The 27,833-nt window shown below is 51.5% G+C and overlaps 11 protein-coding genes across 11 annotated transcripts; 7 read left to right on the plus strand and 4 right to left on the minus strand.

Moving 5' to 3' along the window:
- Positions 1 to 918: 918 nt before the first annotated feature.
- Positions 919 to 2,207, plus strand: Z519_01618 (uncharacterized protein; the record flags this gene model as incomplete). Its single annotated transcript, XM_016759375.1, has 2 exons — positions 919 to 1,825; positions 1,894 to 2,207. 2 exons carry the CDS (start codon positions 919 to 921, stop codon positions 2,205 to 2,207), a joined length of 1,221 nt encoding a protein of 406 aa, XP_016624703.1.
- A 206-nt stretch (positions 2,208 to 2,413) lies between these two features.
- On the minus strand, positions 2,414 to 4,031 carry Z519_01619 (uncharacterized protein; the record flags this gene model as incomplete). The annotated part of the gene is made up of 2 exons (XM_016759376.1): positions 2,414 to 3,771; positions 3,824 to 4,031. The coding sequence occupies 2 exons, from the start codon at positions 4,029 to 4,031 to the stop codon at positions 2,414 to 2,416; spliced, it is 1,566 nt and encodes a 521-aa protein (XP_016624704.1).
- Positions 4,032 to 4,521: 490 nt separating this feature from the next.
- On the plus strand, positions 4,522 to 5,878 carry Z519_01620 (tRNA pseudouridine(55) synthase; the record flags this gene model as incomplete). The annotated part of the gene is made up of 2 exons (XM_016759377.1): positions 4,522 to 4,561; positions 4,635 to 5,878. The coding sequence occupies 2 exons, from the start codon at positions 4,522 to 4,524 to the stop codon at positions 5,876 to 5,878; spliced, it is 1,284 nt and encodes a 427-aa protein (XP_016624705.1).
- Positions 5,879 to 6,675: 797 nt separating this feature from the next.
- On the plus strand, positions 6,676 to 8,304 carry Z519_01621 (uncharacterized protein; the record flags this gene model as incomplete). The annotated part of the gene is made up of 1 exon (XM_016759378.1): positions 6,676 to 8,304. One exon carries the CDS (start codon positions 6,676 to 6,678, stop codon positions 8,302 to 8,304), a length of 1,629 nt encoding a protein of 542 aa, XP_016624706.1.
- Positions 8,305 to 8,923: 619 nt separating this feature from the next.
- Positions 8,924 to 9,568, minus strand: Z519_01622 (uncharacterized protein; the record flags this gene model as incomplete). The annotated part of the gene is made up of 1 exon (XM_016759379.1): positions 8,924 to 9,568. The coding sequence occupies one exon, from the start codon at positions 9,566 to 9,568 to the stop codon at positions 8,924 to 8,926; it is 645 nt and encodes a 214-aa protein (XP_016624707.1).
- Positions 9,569 to 10,223: 655 nt separating this feature from the next.
- Positions 10,224 to 10,976, plus strand: Z519_01623 (uncharacterized protein; the record flags this gene model as incomplete). Its single annotated transcript, XM_016759380.1, has 3 exons — positions 10,224 to 10,253; positions 10,319 to 10,372; positions 10,443 to 10,976. 3 exons carry the CDS (start codon positions 10,224 to 10,226, stop codon positions 10,974 to 10,976), a joined length of 618 nt encoding a protein of 205 aa, XP_016624708.1.
- A 1,654-nt stretch (positions 10,977 to 12,630) lies between these two features.
- On the minus strand, positions 12,631 to 13,953 carry Z519_01624 (guanine nucleotide-binding protein subunit beta; the record flags this gene model as incomplete). Its single annotated transcript, XM_016759381.1, has 4 exons — positions 12,631 to 12,651; positions 12,711 to 12,830; positions 12,883 to 12,972; positions 13,033 to 13,953. The coding sequence occupies 4 exons, from the start codon at positions 13,951 to 13,953 to the stop codon at positions 12,631 to 12,633; spliced, it is 1,152 nt and encodes a 383-aa protein (XP_016624709.1).
- A 2,851-nt stretch (positions 13,954 to 16,804) lies between these two features.
- Positions 16,805 to 17,503, minus strand: Z519_01625 (uncharacterized protein; the record flags this gene model as incomplete). The annotated part of the gene is made up of 2 exons (XM_016759382.1): positions 16,805 to 17,089; positions 17,144 to 17,503. 2 exons carry the CDS (start codon positions 17,501 to 17,503, stop codon positions 16,805 to 16,807), a joined length of 645 nt encoding a protein of 214 aa, XP_016624710.1.
- A 3,237-nt stretch (positions 17,504 to 20,740) lies between these two features.
- Z519_01626 (uncharacterized protein) lies at positions 20,741 to 22,672 on the plus strand (the record flags this gene model as incomplete). The annotated part of the gene is made up of 2 exons (XM_016759383.1): positions 20,741 to 22,534; positions 22,589 to 22,672. 2 exons carry the CDS (start codon positions 20,741 to 20,743, stop codon positions 22,670 to 22,672), a joined length of 1,878 nt encoding a protein of 625 aa, XP_016624711.1.
- A 932-nt stretch (positions 22,673 to 23,604) lies between these two features.
- Z519_01627 (uncharacterized protein) lies at positions 23,605 to 24,663 on the plus strand (the record flags this gene model as incomplete). Its single annotated transcript, XM_016759384.1, has 1 exon — positions 23,605 to 24,663. One exon carries the CDS (start codon positions 23,605 to 23,607, stop codon positions 24,661 to 24,663), a length of 1,059 nt encoding a protein of 352 aa, XP_016624712.1.
- A 521-nt stretch (positions 24,664 to 25,184) lies between these two features.
- Z519_01628 (uncharacterized protein) lies at positions 25,185 to 27,643 on the plus strand (the record flags this gene model as incomplete). Its single annotated transcript, XM_016759385.1, has 7 exons — positions 25,185 to 25,191; positions 25,242 to 25,702; positions 25,758 to 26,597; positions 26,644 to 26,953; positions 27,001 to 27,241; positions 27,297 to 27,501; positions 27,554 to 27,643. The coding sequence occupies 7 exons, from the start codon at positions 25,185 to 25,187 to the stop codon at positions 27,641 to 27,643; spliced, it is 2,154 nt and encodes a 717-aa protein (XP_016624713.1).
- Between the last annotated feature and the right edge of the window lie 190 nt (positions 27,644 to 27,833).

Here is a 27,833-nt window from a genome sequence, read left to right on the forward strand (position 1 = left end):
TGCGGGCTAGGCGACTGAACGGCGAAAGAGCTTTGGCCTGACGAGGCGGTTTCCTGCAACTGCCCGCCGAGGAATTCAGCCGGGTAGGAAGTTGGTTGAGCAATCTCATTGCAGCAAGGGCGCCGCCGTTCTGGTCGTATCGGTCGGTCAAGGGGCCTAAAGGGCAGGACGTCGTCGCAAGCAGGACCGAACTTCATCGGAAGCGGTTGAGACAGGTATACGCCGACAAGAGAACGACGTCGCAATTCGACTTTTGGTAGCTATACAAGCAAAGTATGGCCTAGGGCATTGAACCAGTTTAACTCTGCGCATGATAGAGTCAATTGTAAACTGCGGATATTGGTAGTAAGCCGATCCGTTAATCGGCTAGAAATGGCCCTCATTATCCTTCATCGTCTGATCAAGTGATGCATGCTGTCCATCATAAGGAATGAGTTAAGACTCCATATCGGGACGAATCTTCAACTGATGAGCTCGCAGACGATGATGGCCGAAGGTAGTCAAACAATCAGGATGAGCTTCGAGGTGCTGCTTCAAGTTGATCTTTCCGTACGCCGCCTTCACAGCCTCCTCACATGTATCAACTGGACTTGGTAGCGGCATGATACAGATTTGGTCTGTGAGGTGCATAATAATCTGAAAGGCATGGCATTCGAGCTGCAACCAAGGAGATACATAGTTGATGGTGGTTGATAGATCATAGCATTGAAAGTGCGGAGACGAAGCTTTGCTCCACTGTATCGCGCCTTACCACAACAGGCAATAACCCGCCTTCGTTTTGTGGAGTAAATTCTGGCTGCAATGTCGGGCCACTTGAGCACCGTCTGCCCAAAAAAAAATTGGAACGGAGAATTCGACGTCTTCCCAGCTGCACAATTTCTCCCTCCACGGTCAGATAAAAGTGCGATATCCTTCAATATGGCGAAGAAGAGCAAGCTTCTGGCCGCTCTAGATGCCCACAGAGGACGAGACTACCAAGCAGAGAAAAGAAAAGCACAAGTGAAAGCCGCCGAGAAACGGAAAAGACAGAAACTGGAGGCGGCAAAACATGAAGACAATGAGCAGGAACTGACCAGTGGTGAAGAGGCTATAGCGGTCGGGGAGGCGAAACAAGACAAAGGGCAACCGCCTCATCAAGATGATTTTGCCCAGTTTGCTGAGGAGGATAGTAGAGCGGATAACGAAGCACACTCAGATGATCGGAACGGGGCGACCGTCAATGCATCCAACGGTGATTCCGCTCCCACAATCCCACAACCAGCTCAACCCATCGATGCCTCGGCCTCGGAAGCAGAGAATGAATCCGACGTGCCCGTCTCCGACCTCGAAAATTCTGATTTAGAAGACACGGTTCCTTACCAAAAGATGACCATCAATAACGGCCCTGCCCTACTCGCCTCTTGCAAGCGCATCTCTCTCATAAAAGCTCCCCAATCTACGCCGTTTCATTACCACAACTCCTTGGTCTCAGATCTTCCTCCCACCTCACAATCCGTCCCCGACCCCAACGACGACCTCACGCGCGAACTAGAATTCTACCGCATTGCCCGCACGGCAGTTATCGCTGCACGAGACCTCCTTCTCTCTGAGAAAGTCGCCTTCTCCCGTCCGGCGGACTATTTCGCAGAGATGGTGAAGAGTGATGAACACATGGGCCGCGTCAAGCAGAAGATGTACGACGAAGCCGCGAACAAGAAAGCAGCAGAGGAGGCGCGCAAGTTGAGGGATGCGAAGAAGTTCGGGAAGGCGGTCCAGGTTGCAAAAGAACAGGAGAGGGCGAGGGAGAAAAGAAACACGTTGGAGAAGATCAAGGAGTTGAAGAGAAGTAAGTCTATCCCATTCCACTGGATGCAGCTGGGTTGTTTGTGCTGTTAACACATTTCTGTTCCGTAGAACGTAAGGGCGCCGACACCGGCAAAGTGACCGAAGGCAATCTAGACGACGACCTCTTCCAGAGCATCGACGTCGAAAAGCCGGCTACGAAAGATCGGGCAGGCCGTGATCGGGGCCTCGGGAGCGGACCCAATCCAAAGAGACAGAAGCGCGATCAGAAATATGGATTTGGTGGTAAGAAACGGCACGCAAAGAGCGGTGACGCGATCAGCAGCGGAGATATGCGTGGGTTTTCGACAGCTAGGATGAAAGGCAAGGGAGGGAAGGTGAAAGCAAAGAGGCTAGGAAAGAGCAAGAGGATGGCTGCCCGGTGAAGGCTTGACGTGCGACGACATGGGGGGAAAAATCACCAGAGGGAAAAAACTATTAAACTTGGTCGCATTCTCTAAGAGAAACAAGGCTATATCAAAGCACAAGGGGTATCACAGTCACGCACGCACAGACAAAATGCAAGACCCCTAACCCACGGATCCGAAACGCCTTCACCAGACGCTTGCCACGAAAGCTCCAGTTATGCTGCTCAAACAACCCATTGGCCCAGAAATTCTTTCAGATGACCCGTCTGATGTTGCCGACCAACTCGCTTCGCCTCCTGAGCAACCAAATCGAGCATTTCTTGCGCTTCTGGTCCAGGCGGGAGCTCCGGCAACGCGTCAGGATCCGGATGGCCATTGAGTTGTCGACTGGGACTATCTTCGCGACTGTGCCCCGAATCAACCGTGGCTTCCCTCATCCTACTGGGCGGCAAAGGACCAGCTTGCCGTCGAGCTACTAGTGATGAGACGGGAATATCACTCATATCTTCGTCCTCATCGTCCACGACCCCTCTTGCGCGCTTGTGTGATTTGCCAGCCCCACTAGGACGAAGCACAGACTTCATTCGGTGCCGCTGAGGTTTTCCTTCGCCGGGTTTGCGAGGTGTCTTCATGGTCTCATCCGCTACCACATCGGCGAGTGTGGCTTCCAACTCATCGTATATTCTCCGAGTAGACCAATTGAATTTCTTCCGGAGTTTTGCTTCGTTCATTAGCTTCAGTAAGGGTTCTGCTGAGCGCTCAAAGGCAGCCACTGCATCTTCATGCGATCCCTCGAATGAAGGCAATTTTTGTAGCTCCGTAGCAGCTTCATCAATTCCACAGTGTCTCATGTTGAAGTTGACGGACTTTCGAAGGATATTCAGCATATCCCATATAGGTTTAGTCCAGTCAATGGGCTCCGGCTTGGTTTCGGTCGCACTGCTAGAGGCAGCCTCGGAATTACCTTCTGATTCGTCTCCCTCGGATCCTTCTGACGTGCCCTCTCTTTCCTGGTGCGGCCCTTCGTCTGCTTCTTTATCATCATCATCTTCTTCCTTCTCCTCCTCCCCCCCCTCCTCCTCTGATGAATCGGACGCCTCTGGGAGACTAGTTTGATTGACTCTTGCCAAAGCTGCTTTCAACTCCTCCAGTTCGAGGGCGTACGTCTCGGCTAAATGTTTCCAGAGATATGTCTGGGACCACTCGATCCCCTCTCGCTCTTCCACCATCTGCTTCAGAAGAAAGCGGTGATGTTTATGGATCGTCTCCATGGCCTCATCATCATCGTTTATTCTATAACCCGTGTGCTTCTGATATTCGGTGAGAAATGGGTCGATCATGAACCCAAACCTCTGACGTTTCTGTACAAGCTTCTGGTGCTGATCGACCATGAAATAGAATAAATCAATAGCCTCCAATGTGTCGTTATAGTAACTCAGATAGCGATCTGAGGGTGAAATCTCGTACCAGCCTGCCTTCCCTGCAGCCCAGATGACAGGCTTCCCATTGTCGTCTTGACCAAAGCTGTAATTCGTAACGTTGTCGATCTTTATTCGTGCATAGAGTGGTTCCTCTATCAAGGCTAGTCGGTATCGTCAGCATATCCTGGGAGTGAGGAGTCGCATTTCCCATACCAAGGTGTTCCTGGTCGTCGTCCAGGGGCATCAATTCTCCTACCACACACAGTGGTGTCTCTTCCGAGGCCTGCAACAGGTCTGCATATCGGCCCTTTCCTTGGTAGAAGATTTTTGCTTCTCGCAATGCAAAATCTGGCCAGTCATTGACATCTTCGGGGACGGGATCGAGGGGTTTTAGAACTCGTTCTTCCGGTAGGGTGGACATGTCCAAACGTGGGGTGTGAGGTTCATGCTGTGGATGAGGTGTTGCGCTATAGGGCTGGCAAGGCACAGGGTCTAGCCGTCATCTCGCAGTTGATCGTCACTGGATGGATCAGACAGGATTGATGGTGTTCTTTAACCGTGGGAGGGAAGGTAGAGAGGGGTACCAGAAACGAGCGACGCGCATGATGGTGAGCAGAGAGAAGGAGGCTGGAGGCTGCAGGATTGTATTCGTAGTGGGAGGGCCCTGGGCTAGAGAGGGACTTCAGGGCTCTGATTGGCTGGGTCAGGATTTAGCTCTTGGGCTCACGTGGGGCGCCACTAACTGTCTCGCTGTTTGATGAACCTTCCGAAAGCCATTCTCGAAGGCTAGGGGGGCTGCGATTTGTTTCAGTGCTTGCCGGAAAACATCACTCTGTTTATTGGCAATATATGGGCGGTGCTTCAGTCTGACACTCTTTCTCTATTGCATGAGGCCATCTTTCATCCTCAAGATGGCCCAGCCATCAGGAAAGATCCTCGAGGGTGTCTTTGGTGAGGCCAATTCCTCTCCCAAGACTCTTGTTTCTCTCGCATCCATGCCCTAACTGGTCTCCATGTTTATTAGCCATCAGCAAGCCTCCCAGCATCTCTTCCGCTCAAGTCCTTCGAGATCTGCAGCACAAATTTGCGGACTCCAAGACGTTTGCGCCCTTACTTGACCGGACGAGAAAAGCCCAGGAAGACCAAGAGCGGCATCAACCAAAGCGCCGCAAAAAGAGCAATGACCAGATATTCAAAATGGGCCATGGAGGCACGCTGGACCCACTGGCAACAGGTGTCTTGATTGTTGGAATTGGTAGAGGGTCCAAGTCACTCTCTGACTTCCTTGCCTGCAAGAAGACCTATGAGACGGTTGTTTTATTTGGGAAAAGCACCGACACATACGATGTGATGGGGAAAGTAGTGGCAGACGCTTCAACCGAAGGTATTACTCAGAAGCTTGTCGAAGATAGATTAGCACAGTTTCGGGGCAAGATGAAGCAAATCCCGCCGATCTACAGCGCAATCAAGATTGATGGCATGAAGCTGTACGAATATGCTCGAAGCGGCAGGGAGTTACCCAGAGAGTTAGAAAGTCGAGATATTGAGATCTCCGACTGCACACTGCTTGAATTCTATGGCCCTGGAGAGCATGACTTCAGGTGGCCAGCAGAGCAAGCGAGCGACGAAGAGAAAGCTGTGGCTAGAAAGCTGATGCCCGGTTCTGAGACCACCAAGAAGTTCATGGGGCAAGAAGCGGCAGCCACCAGTCCCAAAAGTCCTCTTCACGAGAGGTTCCGAGAACAGCGCGAAAGCAACCACCTTCCCCCTGCCAAAAAGGCCGAATTGCATACCCACTATCTCCCGACACAGGAGGCTCAAGCTGCCAATGCCCCGGCGGCCCGAATACGCCTGACTGTGAGTAGTGGTTTCTACGTGCGTTCATTTGCACATGATCTAGGTGTTGCTTGCGGCTCCTATGGGACGATGGCTGCCTTGGTTCGAAGTAAACAAGGCGACTACACCAATATCGACCCTACTCCACAGGGCCTCGTTCCTGCACTCACATACGACGATCTGGAAGCCGGGGAGGATATATGGGGTCCGAAAATCGCTGACGTGCTAAATAAATGGATGAATTCTCATCCCGCCGATTCCAACGAGAATAGAGCTGACAATCGAGATCGACCAGATAGAGATCATCGACACAAGAGGTTCAAGAGAAGTGAGTGGAGGGAAAGCGGCTCGAAGAGGACTTGGACCAGTCAGAGAAGTTGGGAAGATTCAAATCGATCCCGGCGGCGCAACAGCTCGTCGCCTGATACTTGACCTGCTGTTCTGGACAGAGTCAAAGCCAATAGGACTGTCTGTTAGGGTGATAGCCTCGACAGCACGGGGGGAGCCCATATGCAAAACAAATGGCGTGGTCAGACGTCAGACAAGACGATCTCGGTAGCAAACACGAAGTCCTTTTGCTTTTGGATCCAAGGTGGCCTTCATGAACAAATGGTATTAAGTTGACCTTGGAGATGGGGTGCTCTATGCTTTATCGATATAATCAGCTATATTTGACACAGCGGCCATGTCGTTATAGCGGAGGACTCTTTTGCACTCGGCTCGGGGGGATTTGAACTGGATGTTGGCGATATGGTGGCCAAAGTGAGCTCTACCTGGATTGATTGAATGAGAATATTTGCACCCATCTCCAGAAGCAACCAGTTGGATTAATTAATTACTCGAGACACACTCTGTTATATCCTAGTTGGGAACTCCCTGGCGGGCTCTCCGCCCCTAAATGGCACTAATTACGTAGGCCAAGGCCCCCCCAGAGGTCTGCCGATCTAGTCCCTTTTTGCCTGGCCCAGGCGATCAAGCAGAGCGGAAAAAACTCATGCAGGTACGAAGTGCGCCTCACCCTCACCAAGCCTCACCTCGCATTCTTTGCAGGTTCTCTTACCTAGTCTACCCACTCCCCCAGTCGTGTGCCTGTAATCTTCTCCCTTTCATTACTTCCTGGTGCCGTCGCACACCTGCTCTGCATATGTTATGTCGACATAATCTCGTCCACGCTCCTTTGCTGACGTTTATTCTGACACGTTTGTCTCAGCCAACTGTCGTCATTCAACATGGGGTCCCTGCCTGCCGAGTCTCGACCCTTGTCGTTCGCTGCTCTGAAGGCCAGAAAAGCCCCTCTCAAGATTGCCACCAAAGTCGTCACTGTAAATTCAACCGCGAAGCCGACCGCAAAACCTCAACCTGTACCATCTATCTCTTCCTCCAAGCCTGCGGCCTCCCAGAAACCGCTCAGCAACGGACATTCCCGTACCACGAGTACGCCTCGGAAGTCGAGCACTCCAGTTTCGGTCCATTCAAGGCAAGGCAGTGGAGAGCCGATAGAGCGGATAAAGAAGGAGAGACAAATTAGGACAAAGCGAGCGTCTCCAGCTGTGTCAACGCCAAGATTGACCAGCTCTGATGAAGAGAGCGAAGAGGATGACGACAACCCTAGAAAGCGAATCCGCCTCGATCGCAAAGAGAGTATAGACGAGAAGCGCAAAGTTAGGGATCAAAAAGCATTCTCTCAAGAAGATGGCAATGGCTTTCACATGGTGCACGCATTCGATATCGCGAATACCACCCTCGTGGAACATGGTCGAGACAAGTACGAAGCATTCTTCACAGCCCTGGAGGGAGACGAAGATGAATGCCCCGCGATTGAACTGCAGTACCCGACTTCTCTGCAGAGCGAGAAATACCAGTTGGTCAAGCCTGCAGACTCTTCCGATTTCAAACCGCTTGATGAAATCGAGGCAACCATGAAGATTGTGGCGGAATACTATCTCGATAGCGAATCCGCAGAGAAAGTCACCAGTGACGATGGCTCGGGCCTGGTACAACAATTACACCGGCAAGCCTTGCTTGGGATGAGAGGACGAGTTGGAGCCCAGTCAAAATACATCCACGTGGTGGAGAAATTCAACACGTTGGTGGCCGACAAGCGCAGGGACGGAACAATCGCAAAGAAATTGGATCAGATGCGCCGCGTCGATCTTAGGCTAGTGGAGCACATCATCAAAAATCAAATCTACGCTCGGACAGTGTCGCCTCAAGTCAACCTGGTGAGACATTACGAAAGCTTTTCGGACAATGTCTACGGCGAACTATTACCCAAGTTTCTCAGCCGCATATTCAAGGAGACAAATCTCAAGTCTGATCAGGTATTTATAGATCTCGGATCGGGTGTTGGTAATTGTGTGCTTCAAGCCGCCTTGGAAACCGGAGCCGAATCATGGGGCTGTGAAGTCATGGACAATCCCAACACTTTGGCTCAGCTCCAGGCTGACGAGTTCCCAGCTCGATGCCGCCTCTGGGGAATCAAACCTGGTGAAGTCCATCTCATTCACGGCAATTTCCTGACCAACGAACAAGTCCGCCAAGTCCTCAAGCGAGCGGACGTCATTCTGGTCAACAATCAAGCCTTCACGGCCGAGTTGAATGACAAGCTCAAATACGTTTTCCTCGATTTAAAGGAAGGATGCCACATCGTCAGCCTAAAACCCTTCCGGTCTCCAACGCACAAGATCAAGGATTCAAACGTGAATGATCCTGTCAATGTGTTGACAGTCGTGGAGAAGGAGAGGTGGAGCTCTATGGTCAGCTGGACCGATGATCCGGGGAATTGGTACCATCACCGCAAAGATTCCAGGGAGTTGAACGCCTTTGTGGAGAGTATGGGAGGGTTTGAAAACTGCTAGAGGCGAACTATTCCCCGGAGACTCAGACGGGCTATTGCTTGGTGGAGGTGCATGAATCGGCATTGGGACGGTCTTTCGCTTTATTTGGGTTGAAATGACTTGACGACACTGTGCATAGCGTCGGGTTATTGACAGCCAATGCTTCGGGCAATCTTGGGATGAAATGACGATACTCCTAGATGTGATTCATAAGGGCCAGGTGCCATTGTATATCTTGGAATCAATGAAACTCTCGCTCAATGAGTCTACTCTTCTGATCATCGCGCTGTTTGTCATCTACAAGTTAGTGACTCGGATTTAACTGGGAAAGACGTTAAAGGAAAGATGTCTTGATGTGACCTACCCTTTAGTAGGCTCTTTGTGGATCTTCTGGACAGTCCAGGGTCGAGGTTGATCTTGGTCTTGCTCTTTGCCCAATTTGTGGCTTCAACACCACCAGTCTTCGAGATCTGAGTCTTGTCGGACGCAGCAGGCCAGTCGAAAGGGAGGGGCGGCAAGAGGGTGCTCTCACGCTGCTCGTATCCTTGAGGGCCGTGCTGACGATGCTATGCAGTCTTCTCCGCCTCTCGCCTGAGCACCAAAGCTAAGCCAGAGCGAATAGGGAAAGGAGAATCTCATCTCATCCAAACCTCCCCTCTTCATTCATCTTATCGGCCTCCCTGCCCTTGCTCGTCATCCATCGATCGACGAGGTCCTCATTGTCCTTCTTCAACTTCTGCGACTTCTCCTCCGCCATGTTGAGCTGTAGAGTCAGTGTGACGTTCTCGTCCTGGACGCTCTCTATCAACTTGGCTTTGCCACGTAATTCTTCGTCGCGGTCTCTCAACTTGATTGTCAATTGCGAGACGGACGCATTTAGTTGTGTGATGCGCTTGCTGTCGGCTTTGGCTTTTCCTTTCAAGGTGTCGAGCTCGCGGAGCGCGGTTTCCAGGCGGAGTTGCAAGTCGGCACGTTCGGTTTGGGCTTTGGAAAGATCTTGCCTCAGTTGGGCAAGGGTAGTCGCTGTAGCCGAAGGAGAGTCCGGACGTGTTCCCTGCGTAGACGGGGAGGTGACTCTTCTTATGCCCCATCCAGGAGACGTAACAGGCTCCGGTACCGGCGTGTTCTCCGAGGATGATGCTCTCTCTGCAAGTCTGGCCTTTTTCTGTAACTCGGCCCTCTCATCTGCGAGCTTGGTGCAGTAGTCATAAAGCGCAAGGTTGGCCTTCTCCACATGATCTCGGGCTTGCAAGGCTGCCAGATATTGCTCTTTCCATGTTGCCATGATTGACCGGTCATCTAACGCGAATCATTCTGGAGTCGATCTATCTATTGAAAGAATGAGGTTAGGCAAAAGAGTGAACGTAGTTGGAATGAGACGAGAGATCTACAGGTAAGAAATACATCCAGTGTTGATTCACACGAATGACAAAAGAACATGGCGGCAGGTGGACCGCCTTGACTGCCTCGCTGCCCAGACGTCTGACAGGTATTCCGTCGTCGGCTGACCTTCCTGATTCCCGAGACGCTTGTTTGAAACCCATGGGCCGCCAAATCTATCTCGCCGTGTTTGAGGCTGGAGATGGAGAAGCGGCAGTGGCTATGACGGCTGCTGGACCTCCATCCCGGATCGAACTGTCGCTGCCCTTCCATCCTCTCCATCCTACGCCCCGACTTCACAAGCTTCAAACACCACCCCCAAACTCCGCCTCTCGGTTGCCTTTAGAGTCATACGACTGAAAGCGCAGGCATCAGCGCCATCCTCTCTGCCTCGGAAACCACAATCGACCTATCGCGTGACTCTCCAGCGGAGAAACTGCCAGATCGACGCCATAAATCGAATCAAGCCACCCCAGCAGCTTCCGTGACACCAGCAAAAGGCATCTCCTGTTCTTGGAGTGCATAGAGGCGGCGCAAGTCACCAACTGTCAAGAATAGCCATGGCGTCGAGGAAGAAGGTGTTGTTGAAGGTAATGATACCCGCGCAGCTCGTTATCGCATGCCGATGCACGCAACTGACCATGGCCTTGCGCAGGTCATCATTCTAGGCGACAGCGGTGTAGGCAAGACCAGTTTAATGAATCAATATGTACGGCTCTCTCTCTCCATATCCCTACTCGATATTTATTCACGAATGTGGCCTTCTGACTGTTCTGCAGGTGAACAAGAAATTCTCCACCTCGTACAAAGCCACCATTGGCGCCGACTTCCTCACTAAGGAAGTCACCGTCGACGATCGAATCGTGACGCTCCAGATCTGGGACACCGCCGGTCAAGAACGTTTTCAGTCGTTGGGCGTTGCGTTCTACAGGGGAGCAGACTGTTGTGTCCTCGTCTACGACGTCAACTCTGCAAAGTCATTCGAGACCCTCGACTCCTGGCGCGATGAATTCCTCATCCAAGCTTCTCCCCGCGACCCCGAATCTTTCCCCTTCGTGGTATTGGGAAATAAGATCGACCTGGGCGAAGACAGAAGAATGGTTTCGCAAAAGAGAGCACATGCTTACTGCCAGAGTCGCGGGCAAATGCCGTACTTTGAGACCAGCGCAAAGGAGAGTATCAATGTGGAACAGGCGTTTGAAGTTATTGCCAGGAACGCGCTGACACAGGAGGAAAGTGAGGAATATGGTGGTGACTTTTCGGATCCGATCAACATCAATCTTGATCAGGAGAGGGATGGATGTGCTTGTTAGATGGATGATTGGCCAGGCACAGATCTGACTGGCTTCCGGTGGATAGCTTGGATGGCGTGATGTCGGATTGCATGAGTTGTTGCATGAGTTGAACCATGGGTATCACGCCGTTAATTCGGGGCACTCTTTTTGAGGTCCTTCCCTCCATGGGAAACCGAGATTCACCATGGAATCTGGGCACAAAGAACGGAAAGCATGGCAGAATCTCTCGAGGCTCCACCCACTCGAATGTCACCCACAGCATCGGGTGTACTGTGGGGGGGAGTTTTTGAAGGGGCATTTCTATACTTGTTTCTATGGTTCACACGGCCTTTGATGCCCGAGTTAAGTTCAAGGTCCGTGGCGCAAGCGGGTCGGGATAGCGTGTACAGATATATACAGACTACAGCAGCAATTAAATGTTGACCAATGCATGCTATCACCCCCTGCCGATCAACCGACTGGGATACCCGTATACTACTAGTAAGTTACCTATCGTGTTGTGTCGGGAACCCATGAAGCTCGAGTCTACAGTCAAGGTACTCGGTACACTGAATTTTATCTGAATTACCATTGTATGTAGTAAGCTAGGTCAGGTTCAAGCGCGTCCCACTGGTGCCTTTTGAGAGGAGGGAAGAGCGGGTGATCAATCTGCCTATGCCCAAGCCCACACCCGTACCCACGGGATAGCTTGTCCTTTCCCGCTTTGCAAACCAAACCAAGAGAAGACAAAGAGCAGTTCTAGAACACAATGCATGGAATCTGCCGTAGGTGCTCGACGGTTAACGTGAAAACTTTGTTGGCATGACACTGAAGATGGAATTTGGGGAAAGCCCCCATTAGCAAAGAGCAGACAAGACAGACGGACGGACAGACTCCTCCTGCCCTTCCCTCCTTCCCCCGTTCCCTTACAAATTGAACAATCCCTGGAAACTCGCTGTGATCAATTTGCATTCACAAAAACATTGGGCTTGAGAACTTTTTATGGTCGCGTGCTCCATTGCTGATTCCTTTTCAGCATTTCTATAACGTCCCTCCTCACACTTGTATCTCTCTTCCGCTCTTCCCACATGACTCGTTCCGGCTTCCCCAATCTCATCTTATAAAGACACCACACGCAGAAGAATAATGGAACGGGGTCGCAGATATCCGGGTTTCAAATTTGGGGGTTTTCCCTTTTTGGGGGGTGCGCTGCAGTTCGCTCGCCGGATCTGCAAGCAAGGCTGATTTTCTGTTGTGGCGAGGAAAACAAGAGGAGCTTGAAAATTGTGTTTGTCAAGATTAGACATGAAACAGGAGACAGTAATAACTCCACCCGCAGCAATGTCCGGTCATAAGAGTCGTGGATTGGAAACAACATGCGCGTTGTGGCTGGCCCAATGTCGTCGGATGGCAACATAAGCAAATCACCCGATCGCTCCTCCAGTCCTGTGAAGAACCCACACACAAGAAAAACCTATCCAGTAAATGATTTTTAGGGGTTGGTGAGAAAAGCAAATGAGTCTTCAGGTTCGTGCAACAGTCAAGTCGGGAGCGAGGAAAAGGAAATCGTCAGAAGCTGTCGATAGGATCGTTGACAAAAGGTGGTTTTGTTGATAGTGCTCGCCCCTTGAAGATGACATTTGGTCAAATTGCCGCTGTTGGAACAAAGTATATCCTTCTCCCTGTGCCATTTCTACCATGCCCAGATTTTGAGCTGAGAATGGTGCGTTAGTTGAGTTCTGCATATTGCCCAAAGACTGAAGGGTAGCTTACTAGAGAATCCCATGAGCCAGTACATAAACTGATTCCATCGTTGCTAACACCAAGGCAACTGACTCGGTTTTCGTGGCCATTCAAAGAGCCGACCTTATCACCACGCAAAGTATCCCAGACCTAGGAATACCATCAGTTGTGAAAGAAACATTGCATATCAGATTGCACACACCTTGCATTCAAAGTCATCGTACCCTGCGAAGAGAAGTCGGCCAGAAACCGAGAAAGCGACGGAAGTGATGCCGCAGAGCACTTGTTCATTCTGTGCGCAATGTCAGCCAATGTACAATAACAAGACGCTAATGGGGAGCCAAAGAGGTACCTGATAAGACATTAGTTCTCGATCTGCCCGAATGTCGAACAGCCTGCAGGAGGCATCGTCTGAGCCAGTTCCGAAAGCATTTCCATCAGGGAAAAATTGAATGGCGTTAATATCAGATTCGTGTCCGGCAAATGTTTGGACGGCCTTTCCAGTTCGAACGTCCCACAATTTAGCAAAGGCGTCGCAGGCGCCACTCACGAAAATGTTGGCGTTCGTCGGGTTTATGCTGATGCTCATCACATCACCCAAATGATCAGCGAACTCGGTGACCTTGGAGCCCGTCTCAATATCCCACATCATACAGGTCATGTCACCAGAAGAGGTAATGATTTTTCGGTCATTGACAAAACGACAGCAGGACAGGTATCCAGAGTGACCAGAGAGCTCGCGAGCCACACGCGTGGGGCCTTCCCTTGTAGAAAGGTTGTAAATTGAACAAATGTTGTCGAGACCACCGCAAGCAACGTAATTCCCGCTAGGAGCGTATGCGCAGGTCATGACCCACGAGGAACGAAGGGGAATGGCGTGGACCTTGTTAGTGGTGTAGGCATCCCAGATAATGAGCTTGCCATCCTGCGATGCGGACACCAGGTGCCTGCGATCTGTTGACCAGTGCATAGCATAGATCTTTGCAAGATGGCCCTTGAGATTTCTTCGAGGCTTCATGCCTATCCGAGGTAGAGCTTCGGTGTTGTTGAGGGCAACTTGTCGCACTGCAGAGACGCGATTGATTAGCAATCCTGAAGAGGTTGGCAGATAGCTGCGCATCAAAGCATCTTGAGGTGGGCTGTCGATCGACTTACAGCTTGTATCAGCCAAATCATCCTTCTTGCGCTTAATTCTGTCTTTCAGGCCCTCTGCTTCTCTTCTCGCAGCTGTGATTTTGGCCTGCATCTGCTCTCCTGTCAAGTCGGTCGACATTGTGCCGATTGGGGTCCGCGTCGGACCAGAGGACGTGGGAGTTCGCAAGTAAGTCACAGATTAGAAGCTCAGCCTCGCCAGAGCGACGCGCACAGCAGAATGGATGTATTTTCAGTGTCGAGACACGGTGGGCGATGGGCGAGCGCAGGAGCTCAAACGAGCGAGATATCAGGGATGAGCTGGATAAATTACTGGGGGGCCACAAGAGCTGCGATTGGGGAGTTCGGGATCGCGGGAGAGTGCAGAGAGGACCGACGGCGAGAGGTAAAGTCGGTTGGGAGTTCTCAAAGGAGACGAAGGAATTGATTGCCTGCAGAGCGGCGAAAGTCGTCGACGAGGTTGCCAGAAGTCGAGGGCTTGGTAGTGGTGGTGGTGAGGTCGGGTCACAGAATTGAAAGGGCAGTCTTGGGGGAAGGCGTTGCAAAAGGAATGGAGGCCAGAGTTGGAAGGTCCGGGTCTGGCTTCTTGGGGCTCGGGGGCGCCTTTGACTGTTGCTTCTTGGTGTCTGGTTCGTTAAACTCCAAGTGGGGACCGTTTTGGTTCGGGGGGTTGGTCCCCCCTGTTCTTTTCCTACTGCGGTCAGTCTCAATTGGCGAACTGATGGGCAGGGATTTAGCTGTCCCGGCAGCAGGGAGGGGGTCTTGGACTCTTGGGGTCCTGCTACAGTGACCAAGGGACACACACTCCACGATCTTCAAACATCAGCCAACCCATCACCACTATCCCATCACCCAACCTCGGGTCAGGTGCCCACCATCTTCGGTTCTACAAGTTACAGATCGTCGCTGTCACTGCATGTACCTCGTACCGTTCCTTCAATAGAAACCCCCCTCCTCCGAGTCTCCTTGATGGTCCATAATGCAGCAGCTGTGCCAGACCAGACAAGGGACGCAGCACACAGCCAAAAAAGATATGAGGAAAACACGTCAAATTCTCCTAAACGAGATCCTAGCGAACGATAATACCTCCCTTGGCTGCCTCTCAATTACTACTGGCTCTTACTGTGGTCCCGATTGTTGCGTTAGTTCGACATCAAGCTGGCCCCGGGGGAACACTGCCGGGTGGCCCTCAAGCTCCGAAGAGGCGCACCGGGCTCTCGGTGGGCTTAGCCCAGGGATACGAATTGCCAATCCGACATGCAGAAACCCGCCTGAGAGTAGGGAGCAAAATTGGGAAGCGAGAACAACTCGAGCAAAAGAGAAATTGCCCGGCCGCGTCTAATCTGTGCTAGAGACAAGTTGGTGCAACGCCCGATCCCCCCGTTTTGCGCCTGGTATCCGCTCCTGCAGCAAGGAGGCAGAGATGAGGCACGCCTTCAAATCCGCTCGCAGCCCTCTCTCATTCAGCCTGGTTGTCTTTCTCCATACCACAGGCACTTGGACGCTGATCCTCCCACCCACTATCGGTCCACTAGCTGCACTAGGCTGGGAATCATCCCCACGGGCTTATCGTTGCGTCCACTACGTGCTTGTTCCTGTCAACTCTCATGGCTGCCACCCTGCGACGCCTGCCTTGATACCTGCGTGAGTTTGTTAGGATAATAGCATTCATGACGACTCGATCGAGGGTCCTTTCAACGATGCAGGTGCCCCAGACACCTAATCTGGAGGATCTACAGTGCTCCGTACACTTTGCTGATCCCTCCGTCTCTATCATGAACCACACGTGGTTTTCGCTAATCTAACAATGATGAATTTCATGACCGTGAGAAAAGGGCTGCAAGAGTCCTACAGCAGTCCACAACGTTGAGAGAAAAGGGGACAGAAAAGGGAGCAATTTGAATCAATAAAGTCCCATCCACAGAGCCAAGCTGCTGCACATAAGCCCCTCATTCTGCAAGGAGGCGACTCTCTTACAGATGGCAGCTCTTCTGACAGCTGATGTAGCGAGTCCTGACCATGGAAAGCAGATGCTAACACCTCTGTTCCAGTACTCCGTATTCCGCGCAGCAGGCAGTAAGCTACCCTGTACATCGCTCTTGTTCGTTGTGAGATCCTGAGTCTTAATCACAACAAAAGAGTGGATAGCCCAGCTCGGCTGGTCTTTCCAATACAAATGATGCAAACATGGCAAACATGGCAAACAGCCGTCTCCGGCACCTGTTGCCTTAGGGAGCAAGTGGTGTCAGCTCCTGGCACGCTGTCTATGCCATCCACTTCCAAGGCCGGCCATTTCCTCTTTTCCGATACTGCTCTACTTTTTCCTCTTTATTTTTGGTTAACAAATTACTCTCTACAATGTTTTGGACAGTCGGCTGTATTTATGGGGCAACCTCCGTTGTATTTGGAGCGTTTGGAGCTCATGGGCTGAAAAAACACATCAGCGATCCCACAAGGCTAGCAAACTGGTCCACCGCAGCTCACTATCAGGTAATTTATTGAACACCGATGGAAATTTTCCTGATCTCGTTCTGACTGTGTTTCTGCCGCGCAGTTAATTCATAGTGGTGTCCTTCTCCTAACGGCGGCTGCTGCCCCAAAGAACAAGGTTATATTCGCTTGATTCTTGCCTTTCTGAGTGTCGTTTAATCAGTCTCACAGGTTGCTGCTGCACTTTTCACTGCTGGAATGACTATGTTTAGTGGTAGCATCTATCTGCTCGTTCTGGATCCTCAGCGTTTCAAGGTGTTAGGTCCTGTCACCCCCTTGGGAGGTCTGTGCTTAATTGCTGGATGGGGAGCTCTCGCTTTTGGCAGTCGAGGAAGACTGGCCTAGCGAAGCATCCCGAGTACAACAGGAAGTTTTGGGGATGTATGTATCATCATCTATTTCGGAATTCTCACCTCAATAACAATACCACTACCCACCATCAATAGCATAAAAGTCCTCGCTACATCCACATCATCCTCATCTTATGCCTTTGCAGTCAGCGTCTTTTCCACCTCCAGCAGATCCCTCGCTGTATCTGCGACAGTCGTCTCAAACGGTTGATATGTGACACCTAACTCCTTTTGCGACGACGAATTGTCGATCTTGAAAGAGCCTGCAGGTAAGGCATGCTGACCTGGACGCCCGAGCGGGATCTTGTCATCCAGCTCCGGAAACTCCTTTCTCAAAATATCGCATGTCTCCTGGTTGCTATTGCTGCCCGGCGTGACGAGAAATCGACGGCGCCCAACCTCGGGAGCAAATGAAGCCTAGTAATGCGCGAACGACAAGTCCTGCAGGGATAGAAGAATTAGCACGGGTACCACGGCCTCAGGATTCCGTGATGGCCTACTCGAACATCGACATGGACTTGATGAATTGATGAAATCGGAAGGTGTCTTGGCTTCGGTATAGTTGAACGGGGAAGCAGCGTGAATAATCACGTCGAGAGGTTGGGCGTTCTTGATGTACTGGTCAAAAGCCCCTGGCGCTGTGATGTCGGGCACTACCGAGAAGTCGAGGCTGGATCTTTCAAAGTCGCGGAAGTCGTTCATGACTCTCTTCGCTTTGGCTTCAGATCTGACCACGGCTTGCACGAAGCATGACTTTTCCAAGAAGAGAGAGAGGAGATGGCTTCCAATGAATCCATTGACGCCCGTCAACAGAACACGAGGTATGGCCATCTCGAGCTGTTGTGTTGTTGTGTTGATTCAAGGTATGATATTTGAAATTCGAGATTTAAGATCCGAACTTCTGAGCCTTGCTTAAACATAAGGCATTTCTTTGAGGTATCGCTCGCCGACTTCATACCTGGATGCCCATGCTTGAAGCCAAAGATCGCATTATGCTAGATCGAGGAGATACGTACTCTCCGTGCCCATGCGTGAAACAAGACGAGGTACATACATGACCAAGCAGATACAGGAAGTTTCGACGAAATCATTCTTTCCGGACACCATATTCCCAGGACATGGTTTGCTATCGCTAAAAGGGGAAAGCACCTCAACACTCGGCGGCTTCCCGTCGACGGCAGCACTTCCATTCTCATGGCAGAAACGAACCCATGGGGCCACTAAACATGTGCTCTGCCCTTGCTCAGTGCTTGACAATACCTACCCAGGTAGGTCATCCCTGTCAGACACGGTAACCGGCGATACCTGCCAGAAGCTCAAGACGAGTGTACGCGACTGCCGCAGCGTTGCGGAGGTTTCTTTATATCCGCGAAATCCGGGTCGACAAATGAAGTCATGTGCCGGTATGCGGCCGCTTGGGTCATCCTGAACCATACGGCGAGTAAGAAGGGCCTACCATATAAAGAGTCGTCTCTCCGCATACGTAGAAGACAGAAATCATACTTTTTCTCAAGCAACGCAGGGGGAAGGGGTTGGAAAGTTCAGATGCGGGTTGCTGGATGGGGCGCTTCTCAACCTGCGCTGGTTCGCAGGGTCCTCGTATTCAGCCTCGTTGTCTGTGAGGGTGCAACCAACTTGCAGAGGTCGATAACCGGTCTTGACGAAACGATCACGGTCGACGACATGGTCTGCACAGATCGATTGCACGAAGAACAGAATGATACGTCGACGAAGCGCCCTTGACCAGACTTGCATCCCTTGAGCGTGCATGATCGAGGCATTGTCTATACGAAGACGGGAAACAGCACTGTAAATAGCAGAACCGTAAGGTTGCCTGCCGGCAGCAGGCATTGCCATCTGAAGGTGGTTGTGGACATAGCAACACTTGAGGTGGTTAACGACATCTGGAAGAAGATCTACCCCGTAAACCATTAACATGGGTAGAGGCAGGGTTTCAGCGATTGGCCAAATAGCCGCTTCGAAAGAACAACCAGCGGGCCAAAAATAGGCCTTCAAGCGAGTTCCATGATTTCGACCTATTAAGATCAAAGGTGCGTTCTGTTGGACCACGTCATATCCAAAAGTTTTGCGATGTGTTTGATTGTACTCCGCATATTTTTTTTAGGGATCCATTTAAAAACATCCCGATGGCTGGAACCAAGTGTAGCAAGGGAAGGAGAAACAGACCAAATACCCAGTCCGCGGGATGATCCCACCAGGACGGGAGGCCGAGAACATGAAGATCAGGTCCAGACCTGGGGCACATACCAAAAGTCTAAGAATCCAAAGTCTGTCTTTCGCAGCACTGATCACACAGCGACCTCTCTTTCCACGGGCAGCAAGGCAGAAAACGTTATCAAGCAACGATTCGAGAAGAAAAACAAAAAACGAAGAAAAGGGTCATGCGGCCAGGGGTGCTTGCCTACGGAGAACATGCCAGTAGTATGTATAGCCATCTCCGGAGCTGACTTGATTGGACATGGGCACCCGTTGCCACAATAGCATCAAGGCTCTGCAGAGACACCAGAGATTTGTGTGTCTGACTAATTGCTCGATGTTTGGTGGCTTCCGGGAGAAAGTCGAGAAAAGACACCGTCGAGAGCCAGATTGTTCTGGCTCTTATTTATCACACCATTTTTCTTACTCAACCAAATATATGACTGCCACGGACGATAAATTTCGAGGCTGTTGAGGTTGATGTAAGCGTCAACCAGCGCATGATGGACTTCGCCAGATGAAAGGAAAAAGTCCAAATGCCGACTTTGTACCATCGTCAGAGATCCCTGCCAGGAAAGGGGCCATCGCAATTGGGCATTGGAAGGGGCCCAGTCTCGTACAGTAGTACTGGGTAATAAGTAGGCAATCGTCAAGCGCGCCTCCAATTACATAGTAGGGCGAGGGTTGCCCACAAGATTGCGCCGGTGGAGACACGCAAAATCAGCAGAATGAGCTGTTGATTTCTGCACAACGGCGCGACGGGGGAACATCATTTGGCAGAAAGGCTTCGCCACTAATTAATGCTTGAGCATGGACGCCAGGGGGGAGTAGACCGTGAGGGAGGACAGGAGGCATGCCATGTTCGAGCCCATGGTGGCTGGTAGTAAGGATGCCCAGGCTTTATGTACATAACTAGGGTTTGTATACGGGCCCAGGAGAGTGGTTAGAGAGAGGTTAGTCTGAAGGTTGCTGCGTGTCGAGAAACGAACTGAACCAAGAGACGACGGTGCCAGGTGAAGGTTGAGCCTGAGACGCTGAGACGAGCTGGACGTGCTCTCCAACAAGGATAAGCCACTGCAGTCAAACTGCGCTGCGCTGCTCTCACACCTTGCACCTTGCAACCTTGCAACCCTCACGCTAAATCGACACCAGACAACCACCATTACCAAACTTCACTTCACCACCTCCTCTTCCATCATCTATCCTTACCATCCTCACCATCATCACCGACCGTCCTTCCATCTCTCCTGTTCCATCTGCTGCGTCGCCCGCCTCTGCTTCTCCTCGCCAGGCTGCTTTTAGTTGTTCCATCCCGAGAGCTGGGCCAATCCTCTGAGCGGCAGATCCCTCGAGTCCTGCCCTGCCTCGCCTCGCCTCACCTCCGCCTCCCGAATTGCGAACTCCGCGTCCTCAAATCCAGCCGCCACACTCTTTACAAATCGTCCCTATACTCGCTGTTCGGTTCTCTTCTGCCCGGCCATTGAGCATCAAGAACATTGAGCAAACGGACCTCTGTATTTGTTAGCTGCCAACATCCACCCCCGACCACCAGCTCGTGCCCTTTTCCGCCCTTCACTGGTCATCGACCCTCGGGTAGACCAAACTCTGCCAGTCTCTGTCCTTCTCTTGATGGCTGCTGGTCCTTTAATACTCTGTGGATAGCCAGCCAAGGTTCCATCCGGTGACGGACTCCCCCTTGACGACAGCTCGGCCCAAGCACCCTGAGCGTGACGGAAGTTGCCACAGCTCGTACGCCCATTGCGCCGTGAGAACAGAACAAATATATTTATCCCATCACAACCACAAGCTACAGACATCAACATATTGCATGGTGGAAAAGCACTGGCCAACATGAGAGAAGTCAACTTCAGCATCCCCAATGTCAACAAGGCGTCCGTCCATATTACCACTACCCTCTACGACCGCCGAGCCCTGGATTGCACCTCGACCCTCCCCCTCATAAACTCCCTCAATCACCTGGCGTACCTGACGACTTCTTCTGCGCGTATTCGAGATATTCTTACTGTCGATGGCGGCGTTGAGCGCCTTGTCTGCATATTGAAGGAGGGCAGGAGCAAGGATGAAATGCACATGTGGAAATGGAATCTCGCTTTTCAATGCATCGTAAATATTGGTGTTCGAGGCTCGGAGAATGTACGGACGCGTGTTGTGGAAGCAGATATGGTACCTGTTATTGCGACAATCTTGTGGGACTACATCTTGGTCATTGAAATGGAAAAGGCAAAGGCCGATGCCGAGCAGGAGAAACGCAACGGATCCAAACATTCTGGGGGCCCCAAATCCTCCAAACTGCCGAGGGAATTAACACAAGATCCCGCAGCAAGGACGTCCTTCTTTGAGCACCTGCACGCCGCCACCGACCAACGTTCCAATCGTCGTCAAGCTCCGCCGCCGTCGCTTGATCTACCACAATCTTTCTCGCAAAGCTTTGGCACCGCAGAAACAGGCCCAGCAGAAGGAGGAAGCATCATGCCTCCAAGCGTTTTCACCTCTCCTCCCGACCGGACAGTCTTTCCCCGGCGTGATTTGCACCATCACAACCGTGCGCACGAGAGCAGGAACTCCTTCCACAGGTCCCTTAATCTGCAACCACCGGCTACAGCAGTGCCTTCAATGGATACTTCCGACGGGTTTTCCTTGCGGCCTGTTCGGGAGGTGGATAGACTGCCTTCTATGCTCCCACCCCTGAACACAGGTGTCACATCTCATCCCGACTCACCAACTACCCCATCTGCGCCACTCCATCGCGGATTGCTCTCTCCCGTTGGTCGCCGCATGAGAAGGCCGTCGATCCGTCATCAGAACTCTACTGGAGAGAACGACGATATGGGCATGGATGACGTGCCTGGTCCCGACGACGAACTCTTGGATCCCGAGGGACCAGCTGAAGGTCGGAGCAGGGTTCAAACTCGGGATCCCAGTCCTCATGATCCTCACGAGATAGATGGCCGACAACCATTGACACTCGCTATCCCTCCACAGCAGGCCCGAGAAATCGACAACAATGTGGACATTGCTCAGCAGACGCCAATCACCGCAGGTATGGGCAATCCCTTGGGCCCTGGAGCTCTTGAGGCAATGGGTGTATCGCCTATTCCTCCTCCACCTACCACTGCTGCTTCTCCTGCAATCCCCCTTAACGCTTATCCAAACTTCTTCCTGAGAAACGCGACTGCCACTGCTACCACAGCCTTAATGCCCCGCGATGAGGATGTTCTAATGGGCTTGCAATTACTTGCTTATATCTCTAAATACTGTTACCTTCGACATTACTTTCAAGCCACTCATTTGGTTCCCCGGCTCAGAATTGATCGAGAAGTCGAGAAGATCTATGGGCCGATGCGAGGCTGTGCACCTCTTCCAGAACCCACTGAAGACGAGGATGAAGAGTTTCTGCAACCTGACGACTACAATATTTTTCCTCTGGTTGAGAAGTTCACCGTTCGTCACCACTCGAAGGACATGCAATACTGGGCATGCGTGGTCATGCGTAATTTATGCCGCAAGGACGACGCCCGGGGAGGGATTCGCCAGTGTGCCAACTACAAGTGTGGGAAATGGGAGGAGTACACACGCCAGTTTGCCAAATGTAGGCGCTGCCGCCGGACCAAATACTGCAGCAAAGTACGTCATTTTATCTCAAGCTAGTGGTGACGCGATGCTAACTGCCTTGACTAGGAATGCCAGCGGGAATCGTGGAGCATGCACCGGCACTGGTGCCACCTGGAAAATGCCTACCTCAATCGCAGGCCCAATGCATAAATTTCCTTTTGGAGTTGCATAGCCCTGGAGTATCTGGACCGAGCGTCGTTGGCGTCGGCGTCGTGGAGTTTGTCGATTTTTTCGAGGCATGGACTTTCAGCATCGTTTTCACATTCACCCTTTGGCAAAACACCCAGCACGATTGATGTACAGCGAATCGATATTGTTGAACGAGGTATGCAAGACTTTGAGGGTATATATCATCCATGAATGTAGCAGAGGACGAGGCATTGACACGAAAAATGGACCGGTCCACAACGAAGATGAGCAGCAGAAGTGTTATTTTGGATTGCTGGAGCCTTTGAGCTGTTCTCGTCGAGTCGGGCACCGGCTGGTCCTAGAGAGATTGCTATTGACACACCAAATGTGTAATATGACGAATCGAGTAGTGCACAAAATGATGAACACTGAGATATCAAGTATCGACACCAGACTGATTTTGCGTAAAACGTGTCTATCTCTCCCGGTCGGCTGACAGGTTCCGAGAGTTCCAAGGTTGTTAGCGCTCCATCAGGGAAATGATTCAACAATAGTTTGTGATTGACCAAGTCGCTGGCTGTCGCCGAGTCAGAATGTGTTCACTGGACTCAATATTGGATCAAGGATCCTGGCCGAGCCAGAAGTGCGACCGTAGTCCAGAGCTTCTCGGAGCTCGCCGCTTGACGATGGATGCCAGCCAGATCCAGACATATCATGGCTGGTTCTATCACTACTGTCCATCAACATGTCTTTTTCCTGCAAGCGCATGGCATTATCTTCAAATGATTCAGCTCCAGTCGCCCTTCCCACGTTTGGATTCGAACACAAGGACTTTCATCGAGCATTATACTGTACACAGCCGGTAGCTCACTTCAGTCACCCGTCAGATATTCTACTTGTAACCCATTAAGCCTTACGCCCTCCCGCAGGATCATAATTAACCGAGAGCAAATATGGGATCTATTGGGGCAGGCAACAGCGCCATACAGCTGCCTGTCATCAACATATCAAATTTCACTGTTGAGGTTGGTAAGAAAGTATTGGAGGCTGCTACTACATTCGGCTTCCTCTACATCGACACCAATGGCACGGGCTTCAGCGAGAGCATGGTGGATCGCGAATTTGCATTTTCGCGCCATTTTTTTGCCCTGCCTGAAGCAGAAAAAGAGCTTTGCCGGATTGACAACACGAATCGTGGCTGGACAGGAATGCATGGCGAGATCCTCGACCCCAAGACACAGCGCAAAGGCGACTTCAAGCAGGCATTTAACATTGGGGAGTTCCTGGACGGAAAGCCACAACAGCCTATGCCCAAGTTTCTCGAGAGCCATATTGATAAGCTGGCCGAGTTTGAGAGGACGTGCAAGCAAGTCTGCGATCGAGTCCTAGATCTTCTGGGGCTGGGACTCGAAGTTGAAGAGCCCAACTTCTTCTCATCACGGCACACTCAACCCAGTGGATGTACTGTCCGCCTGCTACACTATCCTGCCATCCCCGCTGACGTGGACTATGAACCGAAAGTCGATGTCAGAGCTGGTGCCCACTCCGACTACGGGAGCATCACCTTGCTGTTTCAGCGCCCGTCACAACCAGGCCTACAAATCAGAACCCCAGAGGACACTTGGGCACCTGTTCCCGTTATCCCTGACGGATATCACTCGACGACATTCCCGCCTGTTCTCGTCAACATTGCGGACTTGCTATCATACTGGACTAACGGAATATTAAAAAGCACGGTCCACCGAGTTATCTTCCCCCAGGATGCCAGAAGGGGAGGTGAGGATCGGTACTCAATAGCGTATTTCTCACACCCCGGGGACGACGTCGAGTTGGCACCTGTGCCAAGCAAGCTGGTAGAGCAGTACAAGCTGGACGAAGACAAGGAGGTGGGATATGGAGGGGGAGCTACCAGCAAACGAGCAATGACGGCGAAAGACCATCTTTTGTCTCGTCTGAATGCGACGTATGGATTCAGAGGGGCGCAGACCAAGGAGATTGACAGCACTGCATAGAGAGGCGATGTGCTCTCGACCTCTGTTGCTGAAGGGCGGTGTAATTCTCCTGTCGATGAATCTGTGTATAAGGGTTAACACCTGAAGACCAAGTCATGAACCGACCACAAGGAGCTTCGTACAGCCTTGTGCCCATCGCGCATATAGCTTACGGGGAATGACCTCCCCTAAACATGGGGGCGATACTAGGCGGAGTGGTAGACACCGCGGGCACCAGTCGGGTTCCATCCTCAGTTGAAGGCCTTATTTGTACCGAGTTCCCGAGTAGTAATTGTGTTAGCGCGCAGCCTGCATCCCAAAAGTTACAGAGTTGCGAGTTGCGAAGTTTCCCTGCGCCAAAGCGCAAACGCCTGCGTTTTACTGATCGATTTGCAACACGCGCGACTTGGTCTTCGCCTGTTCTTCGACTAATTCATTCCTTCATTTCATTCCTTCCCTACGATTGCTTTTGTGTTTCCGTATTTTTAAATCTCTTCAGTTTTCGCCTGTTCTGCCCTCTCCTTCTCTTCCAGCCGCCCAGGATGTCAGGTATGGATCCTCTTGACCCTCGACCATTTCTCTTCTCACATTGCAACCAGTTCAGAAGTTCGACCAGTGGGCCAGCAGACATGTCGAACTTTGCCAGCTGCATATGCTGAGAGATGCCGTCATCGGCGTCGATGCCTCGTACTACCTGAACCTGCGCCTCAACGGGAACAACGAAGAACCTCTCAAGCATGCCCTTGGGGGTCAGCCATTCGTCTTTAAGAAAGCCATAGAGGACGATATTGCCTTCCTGCGGCAGAACGGCATCACCTTGGTGTTCGTCTTCAATGGCCTCGACTACGTGAACAAAAGCCTCCCCGACTCACAACTGGCGGATAGCCGAAGGGTACAAGATGAAGCATGGCATCACTACATGAACGGCGACAGCAAGCGCACGGTGGCAGACTTTGGAAAGGCCAAATACCCCGTCGACATTATGACGCGATCCCTTCAGAAGCTGCTCTTTGACAATAACGTTCAATACATGGTCGCTCCCTACAGTGCCACTGCACAGGTGAGTCTACGGCTGGGAAACTGGTGGACTGGGTGGAAGCTAAACCGGGCAATAGTTGTCGTATCTTCTGAAATTGGAAGACCAATACATCGATGCCGTCATGGGCAGCACCGAGTGCTTTCTCTTTGGCGTGGATAGGGTGGTGACGGATTTCAACCTCAACGACTCAACCCTAAGCATGGTCAGCCGGGGTGTGTGCGAGGATATTCTGAAAGTCCACAAAGACGTGCTTCGAGACGCTCAACTCTTGCTTGGGACCTCCTTCACGCCCACCTTCCCAATCCTTGAAAGCATGGCTACGGCGAAATCGACTGGCATTGTAGATGCCATCACCCTCCTTAACGGGGCCGGCAAAAGTGTCATGCAGCTTTGCAACTACCACCGCGACAATCCTCAAGTGCAGAGTATGAAGTATGCCGACCGGTACAAGAAGGCAATCATGACCATCAGGCACCATGTGATTATGGAAAAGAATGGTGTTGTTGCTCCGCTAAACTTCGACGACGCGCCAGGGGACGTCCACGAGTTTGTTGGACAAAGACTTCCTGAGGAATTGTTCTTCTACATCTCCAAGGGCATGCTAGGCCCGCAGGTACCCAACTGGCTCACGTCTGGCGAAATCGTGCTTTCGCTTCCTGGAGGGGTCTTCGATTCGGAACCTTACCGAAAATTAGTGATAGAATTCCTCAATCCTTTCCGGACCGAAGCGCTCAAGATCCTGGCAGAGTCTCTCAATTACTATTATCAATCCCGGGTCATCAAAGTCAACCCATGGATTGCTCAAGACACAAGCAACTTGACAATCGAGATCAGAAACACCCCAGCCATGAAGCCGAAGCTGGCGCAGTGGCGAGTCCGAGGGACCAACATTGATTCTGTCATCGGCAAAGGCGAGGTACGTGTCAGAACTCTTCAGCTGCTCATCGTCTGACATTGAACAGAATGTCAGTCTATTTTTGCCATGTTTACGGTCGCTCAAAGACGGGGCATTTTCGAAGAAGACCATCACCCTGGGCAAGTTGGAATATCCGGCTCTGCGAAGTGCAGACGAGGTAGCTGTCAATACAGTCTTTCGGTATCTGCAAGTTCGTCGCTACGTTGACGAACAGCACAACCTCACCACGTGGGGAAAGGCTCTGGAAACAGCGTTGACAATCGCCGACGAGGAATGCACCATCATTGGGGTAGAGATGTTGAGACTGGGACTCTTCACTGGCAATTTTGCTTCAGGAGACCCTGTTGCGAAAACTGGTTGGTTGGACCTCTATTTCTCCCGGATGTCGCTAATCCTCGTGTAGACAAGGACCACGACCGAAAGGTCAACACAAACCTCATTTCCAAAGTTGCGTGCCTGGGTAGAATCCGACACAAGCCTATGGGATTTGTTGGACCTCTCGATCGGCAACTATTGACCTATGCATGGAAGATCTCAGCAGTCCGGACGATCCTCAGAGATCTGTTAGAAACGATCATGACAAGCATGTTCCTAAACGGCGATGTCGACCGGGACCGTCAAGATTGGATTGCCCTAGCCCAAAGGTGTGTAATAACCTTGTCGATGACCCTAAGAAGAACACGACTGATCCGGTTTCAGGTTACCATTCTCTAGCGATAACGGTTCAGGGCTAGGAATTGCCGTCAAGACGTATCTAGACGCTGTCAGCGAAGAACCTGAGGCGACCGATGCGCTGAAAACCAGCATTAAGCAGCAAGAAGGGAAATTCAATTGGTTTGGACAGCTCCGAGGTAGTGGTTATTTGACTAAGAGTCTCGACCAAGCCTGGAAAGTATGGGACGCTGTAAGTCAAGTTGATGTCGCTAGTTAGGACCATTAATACTAACCGCTGTTAGATTTATGCTGCCAGCCAAGTGCCAGGCACAGACGTTAAGGAGGCCAAGCTCTTCTCTGAGGCGAATGAATGGCTCACACCCCGACGATGAGCGGCTATAAACGGTGAAGCAGAAATGTGAGACGAATTCCGTGGGGTATAGCATCACAACCTCTGGCTCAAAGGACGGGCATCGTCTCGAGCGAGAACTGACCACGCCGTGACAGCCGCCGCACTAGACGATGCCCAGGCGGTGCCAGCTGGGCCCAGTCTCTGGCTCCGCATCGCGTCACACATATGTG

Source organism: Cladophialophora bantiana (assembly GCF_000835475.1).
Source record: "Cladophialophora bantiana CBS 173.52 unplaced genomic scaffold supercont1.2, whole genome shotgun sequence".
In the NCBI taxonomy this organism is placed as follows: domain Eukaryota; kingdom Fungi; phylum Ascomycota; class Eurotiomycetes; order Chaetothyriales; family Herpotrichiellaceae; genus Cladophialophora; species Cladophialophora bantiana.